This window comes from Suricata suricatta, chromosome 9, assembly GCF_006229205.1.
Source record: "Suricata suricatta isolate VVHF042 chromosome 9, meerkat_22Aug2017_6uvM2_HiC, whole genome shotgun sequence".
Lineage (NCBI taxonomy): Eukaryota > Metazoa > Chordata > Mammalia > Carnivora > Herpestidae > Suricata > Suricata suricatta.
The window spans coordinates 134,633,630-134,648,302 of record NC_043708.1 but is presented as its reverse complement, the minus strand read 5'-3'; the positions used below and the strand labels follow the sequence as shown (position 1 = coordinate 134,648,302).

The 14,673-nt window shown below is 53.4% G+C and overlaps 1 protein-coding gene across 1 annotated transcript in view; it reads left to right on the top strand.

Moving 5' to 3' along the window:
- The first annotated feature begins 9,994 nt into the window (after positions 1-9,994).
- KIF7 (kinesin family member 7) overlaps positions 9,995-14,673 on the top strand; it is a 35,987-nt gene continuing 31,308 nt past the window's right edge. The window contains exons 1-5 of the mRNA XM_029952296.1: positions 9,995-10,083; positions 11,639-11,990; positions 13,410-13,610; positions 13,977-14,370; positions 14,523-14,669. Of these exons, the coding sequence (XP_029808156.1) occupies positions 11,663-11,990; positions 13,410-13,610; positions 13,977-14,370; positions 14,523-14,669 (1,070 nt within the window). The 5' untranslated portion in view covers positions 9,995-10,083; positions 11,639-11,662. The remainder of the gene's footprint in view (positions 10,084-11,638; positions 11,991-13,409; positions 13,611-13,976; positions 14,371-14,522; positions 14,670-14,673) is intronic.

The window sequence follows — 14,673 nt, the reverse complement described above, 5'->3', positions numbered from 1 at the left end:
AGGCTGGCGTCCCGGTGCTGGGGGACGCCGACGGTGACCTTCCACCTCATTCAGGTCTAACCTGGACAGACCATATGCAGGGGCTCTGCAACCACAGTTCATTCCAAGCCCTATTTTTGAAAATGTCCGTATTTGGTAAATCTAGGGAATGCATACATAAAATTTTAAAATTCAAATATTGTGAAAGGGGGTGTGTCTTCCTCCCTGAGCTCTCCAATTCTCCGGCACAAAATGCACCGCGCTGTCCGTCTCTTGTGTATCCTGGCAGGTACAGGCTGTGCGTGTGCAAGCCCACTTTGCACACTCCCCACTTTGTTCACACAGCTGTGGGATGTTATCCTGTAACGATTCATCTTAGAGATCTTTTTGTATTCGTATCATAAATCCCTCTTGCGCTTTTTAATGGCCACCTAGTAAGTGCTTTGCGATATAGATGTGCTATCTTTGACTTAACTAGTTTCCTAACAATGAATGGGCTGCTAAGTTGTTTCCATTTTTTTGCTCTTGCAAACAGTGCTACAATAAATGTCTGTATACGAAATGTTTTGTGCTGGTGCGTGGACATATCTATAGGAGAAATTTATAACTTGGAACCAGGACATGCTGGGTAAGAGTATGTGCATTTTAAATATTATTAGGTGATATTAAGCAGCCTTCCAAACCCAACTCGGATTTTCTTGTTATTGTCATGTGTAGCTGTCAGTCCTTTTAAATGTGTATTTATTTATTTTGAGAGAGAGAGAGAGTGTGTGTGTGTGCACGCGTGCGCCCATAGAGGAGGGGCAGAGAGAGAGAGAAAGTCCCAAGCAGGCTCCTCTCTCTCAGCACGGAGCCCATTGTGGGACTCAAATGCATGAACTGTGAGATCATGACCTGAGCTTAAATCAAGAGTCAGACACTTAATCAACTGAGCCACCCAGGCGCCCCTCTCTCCATCCTTTTGGATGTCTATATATACACTCCCCGTAGGTCCCCCTCAGACCTGTGAGCACCCTCTGAGCCCCTACTCTGTTGCACATCTGAGGGCCCAGCTTTTTGAAACTGACTCTGGGTCCTGGCAGATCTTTGGTGTAATGAGCCGTTGGCCTTGATCCATGGTTCTCGAATCCAAGGATGCCCGGAACGGGGAGATGAAAGTGCCGGCGGACGTACACATGTGGACATGGCCATGACTCTGAGCTAGCCTTGGGCACCCTCTTCACCTGTACAATCCACACCAGCAGCTCCCTGGGGAGGGAATGTGATCTGGCAAGAGGGGCCCTTATAGCCAAGCTGATCTGTGGGGCGCCTGGTGGCTCAGTGGGTTAAGCGTCTGACTTTGGCTGTTCGTGGATCCGAGCCCCATGTCAGGCTCTGAGCTGTCAGCACAGAGCCTGACACCAGGCTCGAACTCATGAACCATGAGATCATGACCTGATCTGAAGTTAGATGCTTACCCGACTGAGCCCCCAGGCGCACCATCTTCCGTAATTATTTAGCATCTCAATATCCAAAGGACTTCTGTGTCTGGAGACCGGTAGCACTACAACTTGGGCTTTAATGCTCAGGGTGTTGAGCATCGTTTTCCTAAACATTTAAACACTTGTGTACTTAATCAAAACTTATAGAATGCATACATCAAATTATTTTAAATATCCAAATGTAGGTGACAAACAAAAAGCAATCAAATTCGTTTAAACAGTCCTATAAATCCGGAGTGGGTGGAAACGTCTGCCCGTCTCGCTGACACCTCACTACAGAGAGCAACATCCTGAGGGCCCCCTCACCCCGTTCCCCTCCCCCGTCTGCAGGGGGAGTGCTGAGCCTGCACCTGCCGCAGGATGGACCCTCCCCTGCGCACCTCTCATGTAAGACAGAACGTGAGCAGCACCGTTAGAACGTCCTATGCGGCCTCTCTGTTCCCGCGCTGGCCCCGCCTCGGCCCCGCCCCGGCCCCGCCCCCGGGAACCATGATCTAGAATTTTTACTTACTACACCCTCGCTTTTCCTTATAGATTCCTTTCCTGTGCATATACCTCACTCCAACAGTGTCTAGTTTTGCATGCTTTGGACTTTAAGTGGCATTATATATTTTCTTCTGGAACTGGCTTTTTCCCTCACTCAAAATGAAGTTCCTGAGAATCATTTTCACTAAAGGCTTTTTTTATTGTGCAAATGTTGCTGTGGTCTGACTGCATCCCTCCCCCCAGAGTCATATGTTGAAATCCTACCCCCCAAAGAGGAGAGTGTTAGGAGGTGTGTGGGGGGCCTTTGGGAGGTGACACAGTCCGGAGGGCTTCATGGGATTAGCGTCTTTATAAAAGAGGCCCCAGAGAGCCCCGTTGGCTCTTCTGACGTGTGCGGACCCAGCAGGACACACTGGCTCTGTGCCAAGAAGAGGGCCGTCACCTGAATGTGGCCGTGATGGAGCTATGACCTTGAACTTCCCAGCCTCCAGAACTGTAAGAAATAAATTCCGGTGTTTATCAGCTACCCAGCATGTGGTGTTTTGTTATAGCAGCCCAAACGGACAAATACATTTTATGTTTTATGTATACTTAAATATACCATAGTTTAGTCATTTGTATTAGAATTCAGTTCTTTTTAAATTTTGTTTAATGTTTATTATTTTTGAGAGAGAGAGAGACCAAGTGTGAGCTGGTGAGGGGACACAGAGAGAGGGGGACACAGAATCCGAAGCAGGTTCCAGGCTCTGAGTGGTCAGCACAGAGCCCGATGCGGGGCTCGAACCCACAGATTGTGAGATCATGACCTGAGCCAAAGTCGGAGGCTTAACCGACTGAGCCACCCAGGCGCCCTGAACTGATTCAGTTTTGAGAGATAGAAAGCCCTAAATAACAATGTGTATTAGTCAGCCTTCGCCATAATACAGTTGCACGAAAAACTATCCTGCTTACAACAGCATGCATTTATTCTGACGTTTGCTGGTCAGCAGGTCACCTGTGGCTCAGCTCATCCCTGTGGCACCCCTAGCGGCTCTGCTGCAGCCCGCGGATCATCTGCCCTTGGCTTTGAGCCGTGCGTGGGTTCAAATCGGCTCCAGGTGCTCCTATTTCAGGGAGCCGGGGTGAGTAACGGCCAGTGGCATCTGGGACATGCTCTGTCACCACGAGTCACTGCCTTCTGCTTGCGCCGTGCCGAAGCCTGTCATATAGCCAAGTCCACGCCAGGGGGCGTAGGGGAGGAGGAAGAGGAGCGAACGCTAGTTGAGCAGCAATACAAACCAGCACACAGTGGTTTAAATGTGACAGTGTGTTTCTCTCTCGTGTAAAAGCCCAGAGATGAGCGGCCCTGTGCCGGGATGGGGCTCCCTGGTGGCAGGAATCCAGGCCTCTTCTATCTTCTTGTTCTGCTGTGAGTGATTTTCTTTCCCTCAAGTCCTCTCCGGGGCCAAGATGGCTGCTTCTGCCCCAGCCATCAACTCCATTTTCCAGCCACAGAAAAGAAACAAGGAGGCCGGAGAAATTATACACAATACTTAGGCTTATGAGAAACCGAACAAAACATAGTCACAGGGCCACATCTAGCCGAAAAGGAGGCTGAGAAATACAGTCTTTATTCAGAGAGGCTATGCGTCTAATTAAAAATCAGAGGCCTTAAAAGGATGGGAACCGGATCCCCAGGGGTGGGGGTGGGTGGGGGTGTGCCTCACCACTCTCCCGTCAACAGACATTTGGCTTATTTCCATATTCTTTTTTTGAAGTAGGCTCCCTGCCCAACGGGGGGCTTGAACTCATGCCTCTGGGATCTAAGAGTCACGTGCCGTGCTGAGTGAGTCAGCTAGAGGCCCCTCCGTATTTCTGCTATTCCATAATTTTGGCAGTGAACATTCTTATGAGTTTCTTAGAGAGTATGACTGAGTGGCGTTGCTAAATTCTTTTCCTTTATGTTTTGGGATTTGGAGTTATGTGTTACAAGTTCTTCCCTGCAACGAAGTCATGAAGATACTCCCCTGTATTTTCTTTGAACATTTCCATAGTTCTGCTTTTTATGTTTAATTAATTTTTCTGTATGATGGAGGTAGGGGTCCACATGGATAACTGATGGTCCTGGATATGTCTCCGAATGTCTTGAAGTTTTAGTTTCTCCTCAGTGGAAGCGCACACTGTGAGAAGGTCAAGAGAGCCCCTCGGAAGTCAGCCGGGAGCTTCGGATCTGCTGATGTCTGAACTTGAATGGCGTTTTCTGTACCCAGGTAGGCCTAAGAGACCCCGTTCTGGGTCACTTACAGACTGGTCGCGCTTCCGTTCACCCATCCACCTTCCAGCCCAGTCACAGATCAGGTTTCCAAGCACAGCCCGTTCGTCTATTCCTGTGGGATGAGCACATCGACTGAATTACAGGAGTTTAAAATATGTTTTCATACCTGGCTGGCCAGGCGCCCCCCACCCCACCCGTAGCCCTTCTCCAGGAATGTCTTTACAACTTCTGGCTCTTTGCTTTTCCATTTAAATAGCAGAGCCAGCTGGTCAAATTCCACGAAAGAAATTTTCATGGACTTGACTTGTTTCAAGTAACTGTAATCATTCTCTGCTCTTTTGATGTTCAGATTGTCGTAATTTGGCCCCATTAGTTGGGACCCTTTTCCTTACAGGTGTGCAGCAGACATTTTAAAAGCATCTGAATTTTCTGATCACAAAAAATTATCCCAGGTCTTGACCCAACACGTAGAATCAGCTACTTTGAATAGGAACTCATGACAGAGCCCACAGTTTGGACGCCGGGGCACAAATATCTAATTGTTCCATGTGCATATGGGTGATAGACAAAAACAAACAAAGAAAGAAACAAAAAACATTGCATATCCACTAGTCAGAGCTAGAAAAAACGTATATCTTTCCAAAGTCATGAATTCACATTGATGGTTCCAGTGAACTCTAACATCACAAAATTCTCTCAAGTTTTTATTGTAACATCAGTTTTAATTGTATTTTATTTAAAGTAATTTTTTTATGTTTATTTATTTTTGAGAGAGACAGAGCACAAGCAAGGGAGGGGCAAAGAGAGAGGGAGACATAGGATCCGAAGCAGGCTCCAGACTCTGAGCTGTCAGCACAGAGCCCAACGCGGGGCTCAAACCCATGAACTGTGAGATCATGACCTGAGCAGAAGTTGGAGTCAGATGCTTAACCGACTGAGCAAGCAGGCACCCCTAAGCTTAATAATTATTCTTTTTATAAATTATTTTTTTAAACATTTATTCATTTTTGAGAGGGAGTGTGAGTGGGGGAGGGGCAGAGAGAGGGAGACACAGAATCCGAAGCAGCTCCAGGCTCTGAGCTGTCAGCACAAAGCCCAACGCAGGGCTCGAACCCACGAACTGTGAGATCATGACCTGAGCTGAAGTTGGACGCTTAACCGACTGAGCCACCCAGGCGCCCCAATAACTATTCTTATAATTATAAACCTCCTTCTCTGAAACATGAGATTTCACCAATCATTACCAACCTTTGTTACATTTATGTGCATCAAGGTCCAAGTTCAGTCTCCAACTTCTTCACATTCAGAGACTGAGTGAATCTTTTTTTTTTAATGATTATTTTTGAGAGGAGAGAGAGGGAGACAGACAGACAGCAAGTAGGAGAGGGACAGCGAGAGAGGGCGGGACAGAGGATCTGAAGCTGGCCCCACGCTGTCAGCACAGAGCCCAACGCAGGACTCGAGGCTCACAGACCGCAAGGTCATGACCAGAGCCGAAGTTGAACACCCAACTGACTGAGCCCCCCAGGTGCCCCTAAATGAATTGTTTTGACCACTGTGGTAACAGGCTTTGTCATATCATTTCGGCTCAGGGCCCCAGCTGCTTTAGAATATTCAGGACCAACAATGTAATCCTACAGCAAATCAGAGAATACAGGGGTTTCACAGCTTTTCCCAAATGCTTGCATTTTTATCGCATTATCGCATAGGTTGAACTATATTTTGAATTCTATATCGCAGAAAGTGCCACAGCTTCTGGCTGCTTCTGACGGATAGAAGCCTGGTACTTGAATGAAGGACCTTCATGATACGTTGACCAGCCTCTCTTTATCTTTGAAAAATCTGGGATGTGGAAGCAGGTGACTTCCTGTCTGAGAGCGCTCCAAAAAAACAGACGCAACAGGTCTGCTGGTATATTTACAAATATATACCAATGGGAGGAGTATATACAGAGAGAGAGAGTGTGTGTCATTACAAGGAATTAACTCACACAGTCATGGAAGCTAGTGCGTCCTAAGACCTGCAGGGTGAGTGAGCAAGCTGGAGACCCAAGAGAGCCAATGGTTTGCTCAGGTGCAAGCCCAAAGGCCTGAGAACCGGGAGAACCGATGGTGTAATTCTAGACCAGTCCAAAAAGCTGGCAGCCCAAGAACTCAGCTTGAGTCTGAAGGCAGGATAAAAGCCAAAGTCTCCTTGCAAGGAAAGTCAGGCAGGAAAACTTATTTGGGACAGGGTCAGCCCTTCACCTGATTGGACCAGGCCCACCCACACTGGGGAGGGCAATCTGCTTTCCTCAAAGATCACCAATTTATATGTTAATCTCACTCAAAAACGCTCTCACAAAATCATCTTAAATAATGCTTGATCAAATATCTGGGCATCCCATGGCCCAGTCAAGTTGATACATAAAATGATGGGACCCTCACACTTTCTGACACCAGGCACACTCACGTGCACATTCTAATCCATCATAGTCAGTCAGCCCTTTTGCCGGTGGTTACTTCCAGGGGGCAGCCCTAAGCTGTTCAGCACATGAGCTGTGAGGATGCCCTTTGGGCTCCTAGGAACAGCTCCCTTGATCCAAAGAGCGTGCCTCATGATACAGCGCTCTCTTCCTCCTCTGAATGTTTTACGGTTGAAGGCGATGATGGCCAGACAAAGGGACAAGCTAGGTCCTTTGTCACATTGCCACGGAACTCAGCCTGCCCCACAGCCCTCCCCACTCTCATCTGTCTCTCAGCTGAGGTAACGAACGGCCTTATTGTTCAAGCCACGTCAAGTTGTGGCTTGTGTTCCTTAAGGTTGAGGGGCTTCCTAATACAGGTCTATCCGGAGAGACTTGGCAGTTTCTCCGGCCCTTTAATTACACTGTGTACCTCTGAGAGACAATGTTCTGTAGACATAAGAAATTCCATTTGATTGCTACATCAGAGTTCCATTTTTCTAATGACATTTAAAGTGACAGATACGTTTCTGGATTTTAATTAAAAGTCAATCACGCATGACGCTCCCAATGCAATCCATCCACCAGAGGTCACAGAGGTGAAGACCTCCTTGAGGTGGCACGTGGACACCCCCGCACCTCTCCTGCTGCCAAGTTTCCCTCGGCAGTGACTACAGATGCAACTCGATTTCACAAATGTTAAAATGTGAGAAAAACGCGAGACTTAGAACTGAAGAAGTGTTGGGTTTTTTTTTGTTTTTTTTTTTTTTGATGTGGGGAGGTAGGCATTTCCACTGGGTTTCTTTTGGCAGGGGTGGGGGTTGGGACTGAGAGTGGAAAGCAGAGATGACCAAAGCAGGGACTCTGGGCTGAGCACAGGATTGCCTGGCATGCAGATGGGGGACTTGGCTTCTCAAGCATCAAATGCCATCAAGAGGATGCGCCTTTATTCTCCAGACACGCCCTCTGCCCCACGCTGCCACTTTGCGCCCGCAGTAGGAAAACACGAGCCACTGCGACCCATATTTCTGCTAATGCAAACAGGTCTTCCCTCCTTTCTTCAATAATGGTTACCACAAACTTCCACAGAGACGGCGGGCCTGGGGCCGAGGACAAGAGGCACAGGGGTAAATAAGGCACGCTCCTTTCAAGGACCTCTCGGTCGAGCAGGTGAGGTGGACAAACGTTAGTATGTGTATCACACGTGTGTGTGTAATGCAGAAGTACGTGCTTGTATTCGTAGGGCTATTGTCGGAATGTGTGTGTTCACCCGCAGTTCTTGCATTGAAATCCTGTCCCTCAAGGTGATGGTTTTGAAGGTGGGGCCTTTGGGAGGTGAGCAGGTCATGAAAGTGGGGCCCCTGTGGATGGGGTCAATGTCCTTAGAGGAGACACCGCAGAGAGCCAGTCTCTTCTGCCATGTGAGGACAGATGTGGGGCCTCCAAGAAGCGGGCCCGCATCTGACGCCAAATCTGCCAATGCCATGATCCTGGACCTCCCAGCCCCCAGCACTTGAGAGACAAATGTTTGCCGTTTATAAGCTGTCCAGTTTGGGGCATTTTGTTCTATTAGCCTGAATGGACTCAGACACATAGAGAATAGGAGTTGGAAGGGTACCCTCTGAGACATTGTTCTTGCCTGCCTCCTTCATATTTTGCATTCTATTATTATTCAAAAAATGTTTAAATGTTTATTTAAAACATTTAAAAATGTTTATTCATGTTTTTGAGACACAGACAGAGAATGAGTGAGGGGAGGGGCACAGAGAGGGAGTCACAGAATCCGAAGCAGTCTCCCAGCTCTGAGCTGTCAGTACAGAGCCCCACACAGGGCTTGAACTCACAAACTGTGGGATCATGACCTGAGCCGAAGTCAGATGCTGAACCCAGGGGCCCCTATTAGTATTATTTTAATTGGCATGTGTTACAGAGACAGGAGGGAGACTGGTGAGGAGGCTCTGCAGGGGTCCAGATGAGAGAGCAGTGGCTGGGGTGGAGTGGGGAGCGAGGGGCAGGGGCAGGGCATATAGGATAAAGAGCTTTCCCTGGACTGGAAGCTACGCAGGAGGGGAAGTAAGGGCTCAGTGGTGGACAGGAGAAGAGGGGGAGACAAGGACGGCTTGAGTGACGGGGTGGACAGTGGGAGGCACACTGGAAGTGATGTTTGGGGGCAGAGCCCTGGGGAGCCCCTGCCCAGGTAGATGCAGGATGGATAAACCCTCCGCAAGGTTCTGACCAGCTGTTCCCCCAGCATAACCTCCCTAACTGGAGAGGTCGGCTAAGAGCCCACAGCGAACCTCACCCCGTAGGAGCCCCTTTCAGGGGCCGCTGTCCATCCAGCACCCGCGGCTGGGAGCCGTGCAGGCGGCCAGCGGACCAGCGGTTCCCCTGCTCATTGTCAGCTGGGGGCTTGTAAGCCAGCTGGGTGGGGCCAGGCCTTGTCGGGGCCTGTCCTGGGGGAGGCTCCCCGGGGCAGCTCCATCCTGCTCTCTGTCCGGCATGCTAGAAGGCAGAATAGCAGCTCCCTGGCGGCTTCACCCATCCACCCCTTGCCGGAGTCACTCTGGGTCTTGGCAGAGAAGGGGCCCAGCCACTCTTTCTAGTGTGAGTGCAGGGGGCCCGTTCATACAGGGTGGAGCCCAACCTCGAACATGTCAAGGGGGATGGGTCCTTCTCAGCTTTAGAAGGGGTGGTGAAATCAGGGAGAAAAGCAGGGCGGAGGCTTCCCCAGGATGGGGAAGGGAGAGATTTGCTGAGCTTTCAGGGGGCGTCTGCAGGGCGGGGATGGAGGGGTAGTCGTGGCGGGAGGAGAGAAGGTCTGCACCCGAACGAATTAATTCATGGACAAATAGTAGCTTATCTTTAGTCCACTGTTACTCAGAAGGTTAGGGTTGGAAAATGCGCTCTCCCCTCGCGGAGCGAAAAAGTCTGCCAGTTAGTTTTCATCTTCTCACCTGTTGCAACTTGCATTGTAAGATTTAGGGACCCCGCTCCCTGAGCAGGTGGGCTTCTCCAGCTCGGAGAATCAAGCCGGCCTTGCTGGTCGCTGGGACCTCAGAATTCCGCAAGTCTGCGCTGGTAACAGAGTGGCGCGGGCATCCAGACTGGCCCGCGCCCCCCCCCCCGCCCCCCACAACTTCCCCGCCCACTCCCTCGCAGAAGGCCCCGCCCAGTCCCCGCCCAGTCCCCGCCCGCTCCCTTACGCAGCCCCCCCCCCCCAATCCCCGCCCACTCCAGCCGCGACCCCGCCCTGTCTGCGGACCGACTCCGCGGCGCCGCCCGGCTCACGCCTCCGCCCCCGAGCGCCCTGGCGGGCGGAGTTGCGGGTGAGGGGCGGGATGTTTTGGGGGGCGGGGGTCCCGATGACGGCATCGGAGCGCGCCGCGTGGAGGCTCGGAATCTGACTACACCGCTGGGGGACTGTGCTCCCACCCGAGTAGGTGGGTGTGCGCCCGGGAAGGGTGGAGGTTGAGGAGGGGTGGGGTGGGGGAAAGCGCGCGCTCGCCCCCTCCCTGCGCAGGCCTGCTCCGGGTGGCAGCGGGAGCCGGCACTTGGGGAGCTCTGACCCCACCATGCTCCACGAGGAGCCCAGATCTTTGCATGCCAGCCTCCTGGAGGCCCCTCTCAGAGCGGGCGGGAGCACCCCAATCCCTAAGTCGGGGGCCTGAGGCCAGCATCCCGGGCCTGGCCGGGAGGAGCGAGCGCAGAAGCTGTGAGAGTCGAGTCCGCGTTTGTAATCACTTTTTCAAACTCCGGGAGCTCCTGCCGCGTGCCCGCCTCCTCCCGCGCCCGACCGCACCCGTGAAGTTGTCTGGGCGCCTTGGGTGCGCGGAGTACTGTGCCCCGAGCGCTGGAAGAGCTTGGGGTGCCGGGCGCGCCAAGGCGCCCACTGTACTGTGCGGTAGTTACCAATGTGTCCGCAGGGCCCGGCACCCAGCAGGGACTGGAGGATTGCGTGAAGGAAAGAACCAACCGTTACAAGTTCAGTAGGAACAAACCAAGTGCTGTGGGCCTGGTGGGTAGGAGGCGGTGTGGACCGTGATAAGAAGAGAATGGGGACGGGGGAGAGTTTTTGGATGCGGTTTCATCATCACTGTTGGGCAGCTACTAAACGTCCGACCTTGTGCTGGGCGGTGGAGGTCCAGTCGGAAGGGAGGCCGAAGGGTCCCTGCCTCCCAGCTCCGACTGCAACAGAGCGGCCGGTGGCCGGTGGGAGCATCACTGGGCGTTGTGGGAGTGCAGGGGTGCAGACATGGAGCACAGTCTCTTCCCTGGCTCCCAGGACCAGACAGATGAGGAGCCTTGGGCAACATGGAGTGTGTCGCAGGCAGAGAAAGGTGAGCAGAGGTGGGGTGCAGGAGGTGAGCAGACAAGGTAGGCAGGGCTGTTGAGGTTTTGAATATCAGGGGCAGTGGGGAGCCTCTCGCAGTTTTGAAAGATGCCCCTGGTGGCTGTGGTGGAGGGCACGGAGGGAGGGGGGGCAGCGCAGAACAGTGAGGGAGCTGGTAAATGTCATCCTGTTTCGATGTCAGCGGCCGGGAACCGGGGCTTTGGCAAGAAGATGGGGAGAAGCAGGTGCGCTTGAGAGATATTCAGGAGGTGGAATTGGCAGATTTGGTGGTGGGAGTTTGGTCTCGAAGGATCTGACTCTTTTGAAGTCAGGTGGGTATTGGAGGAAGGAGCTCCCTAATGTGGTGGTGGTGGTAGTGATGTGTATGCGTGCGTGTGTGCATGCACGTGGGCGTGTGTGTGTGTGTGTTCTAGGGGATGGGGTCACAGGGGAAGGGTGTAGCTGGAACGCGGAAGGCCTCGGGAGTCAAGTGGAGGAGTTAGGGTCTTATTTTGCCAGTATGGGAGCCGCACAGTGTTACCGTGTAGGCCCGTGTGTGGCCCTTGCAGTATTCGGACACCAGGCACCCTCCCTTCCTTCTCTCCAAGGTCGGGAGAGAAGGCCCCAGAAGTGCAGGTGCTGATGGCCTCTTCCTCTCTCTACAGGACCGGGAGCTGCCCTCCCTTGGCATGGGGCTGGAGGCCCAGAGGCTGCCGGGGGCCGAGGAGGCCCCGGTGAGGGTGGCCCTCAGGGTCCGCCCGCTGCTGCCCAAGGAGCTGCTGCACGGGCACCAGAGCTGCCTGAGGGTGGAGCCGGGGCACAGCCGCGTCACCCTCGGTCGAGACCGCCACTTTGACTTCCACGTGGTGCTGGATGAGGACGCGGGGCAGGAGGCCGTGTACCAGGCCTGCGTGCAGCCCCTCCTCGAGGCTTTCTTTGAGGGCTTCAACGCCACGGTCTTTGCCTATGGCCAGACAGGCTCTGGGAAGACGTACACCATGGGGGAGGCCAGTGTGGGTGAGTGACCCTGCCTAGGGCCCCGTGCTCTTGTGGAGTGTCCCCAACCTCTGCCCCTGTGTTCCTGCTGCCATTCCCGACGAAGGCGGCCAGGGTTCCCAATCAGATCCACAGCCCAGGGTGGGAGTGGCCATGCTGCCCAGGTGGAGAGGAAAAGTCCTTGATGTCACAGCCGTTTTGTCTCCACAGAGATGGAGTCACACTGTGGTTCTGGCGACCTCGGGGCGGGGGAAGGCAAGTTGGCTGGTGTCTGGAGGTTGTCAGGATGGCGGCCACAGGTCAGGGACCTGTGTTCTATCTGAGTAGTTGGAAGGGGGATTGTTCTGGAAGAGCTGAGCATTGGCTGCTGCCTGGCAAGGGGGCAGGCAGCTCAGTGAGCCTCTGGAACAGATTTTTGGAAGAGATACTTGGGCCACATGAAGGACCTGCCCTATATTAAGTAGCACAAACGTTCTCTCTCTTAGGTTATAAGAGTATATACATGTGTGTCCTAGAAAATTAGGAAAATACAGAAAAACACAAGCGTTTGGTACTTGCTTTTCAGAAATGACTCACCCTGTTACCATTCGTTTCTTTGAGAAAATTATTTTACCTTTTAAAAAAAGGGATTATATTGTACCCATTCTTTTATATCCTGTTTTTTCTTAACAATATATCATATACATGTCTTTACATTATTAAATATTCAAGCTAATGAACAAAATTTTTTAATGTTTATTCTTGAGAGTGTGAGACAGAGTGTGAGCAGGGGAGGGGCAGAGAGAGAGGGAGACACAGAATCCGAAGCAGGCCCCAGGCTCCGAGCTGTCAGCACAGAGCCTGTCGTGGGGCTTGAACCCACAAGAGATCATGACCTGAGCTGAAGTTGGACACTCGACCGACTAAGCCACCCAAGCATCCCTCCAGGCTAAATTTTTAATGGTGGCTTGGCATTCCGTTGTGTATATAAGGTAATTTATTTAACTGGATCCCCTATTGGATCTAAGGAGGGACACTTAGGATGTTTGCATTCTTTTGAAGTTATGAAGCATGCTGTTCTGAACACCGTCTTACTATTTCCTTGGGATAAATTTAGGAGGTCTTTTAGATAACAGCCTAGACTGTAGTAATGAGCTCCCTGACCCGGGGGCGTAATCAAGCCAACGGTCTCCGATGATCTGGCAGGGATGTAGTGGAGGGGATGCTTGTTACATCATGAAAGGGGTCGGCTGAACCTTGAGAGGTTGCTTCCACCCCTGAAATTCTGTATTTCTGCCTGACCACTCTGGAGCATGGCCTGGCTCAGGTATCCAGCCTTTCTGGCTTCTGCTACTACATCCATGCTGGAGCCCTGTCCTCCAGCTGATGGCTGGGGTCTTAGGGCCTTGAGCCATGTCCGCGGAAAGCCTGGTGGCAGGAGGCTCTGTGGTGTCCCCACAGCCTCCCTTCACGAGGACGAGCAGGGCGTCATCCCGCGGGCCATGGCCGAAGCCTTCAAGCTTATCGATGAGAACGACCTGCTGGACTGCCTGGTGCACGTGTCCTACCTGGAAGTGTATAAGGAGGAGTTCCGGGACCTGCTGGAGGCGGGCACCGCTAGCCGGGACATCCAGCTTCGGGAGGATGACCGCGGAAATGTTGGTGAGGAATGCCTGGGGCCTCCGCTGGCTGGGAGCGGGGCGCGTGGCTTGACGAGGCTTCACCTGCTGAGGGGTGGCTCACCTGTCCCGGAGGGGTACCTCCTAAACCGGAAACCCAAACTCTGGAAGGTCCTGTCTCCACCGAGTTCAGTATATACTTCTGTACCCAGTGTGCAAGGCATTGAGTGGGCCCGGGGCAAGCTGGAGCCCCTCGGGCCGAGCCCGGATCAGCAGGGCCCTTCCCCACCCCCGCCCATCGGGCATGGGGAAGGAGGAGTTGGAGAGGGCGAGCCTGCTCCGCCTGCCCTCCTGGCTGGCCCCTCCCGGGCTGCCGCTGCCCTGGGCTCACAGCTTCCCATGCCCTCAGTGCTGTGCGGCGTGAAGGAGGTGGCCGTGGAGGGCCTGGACGAGGTGCTGAGCCTGCTGGAGATGGGCAACGCGGCGCGCCACACGGGGGCCACACACCTCAACCGCCTGTCCAGCCGCTCGCACACCGTCTTCACCGTGACCCTGGAGCAGCGGGGGCGCGCCCCCAGCCGCCTGCCCCGACCCCCCGCCGGCCAGCTGCTGGTCTCCAAGTTCCACTTCGTGGACCTGGCGGGCTCGGAGCGGGTGCTCAAGACGGGCAGCACGGGCGAGCGGCTCAAGGAGAGCATCCAGATCAACAGCAGCCTCCTGGCGCTGGGCAACGTCATCAGCGCCCTGGGCGACCCCCAGCGCCGCGGCAGCCACATCCCCTACCGCGACTCCAAGATCACCCGGTGAGGGCCCCTCTCCGGCCGCTGGGGGGTCGGGGGGGGCGGCGGGAGGCGAGGAGGGCATGGGGCCCCTCTGGGCCGAGGTGTCAGAATCGGGGTCCGGGGAGGGGGCGGGCGCCCCGGCGCCGCTGACGCGCCCCACCCGGCGTGCTCAGGATCCTCAAAGACTCGCTGGGCGGGAACGCCAAGACGCTGATGATCGCCTGCGTCAGCCCCTCCTCCTCCGACTTCGACGAGACTCTCAACACCCTCAACTACGCCAGCCGCGCCCAGAACATCCGCAACCGCGCCACGGTCAACTGGCGG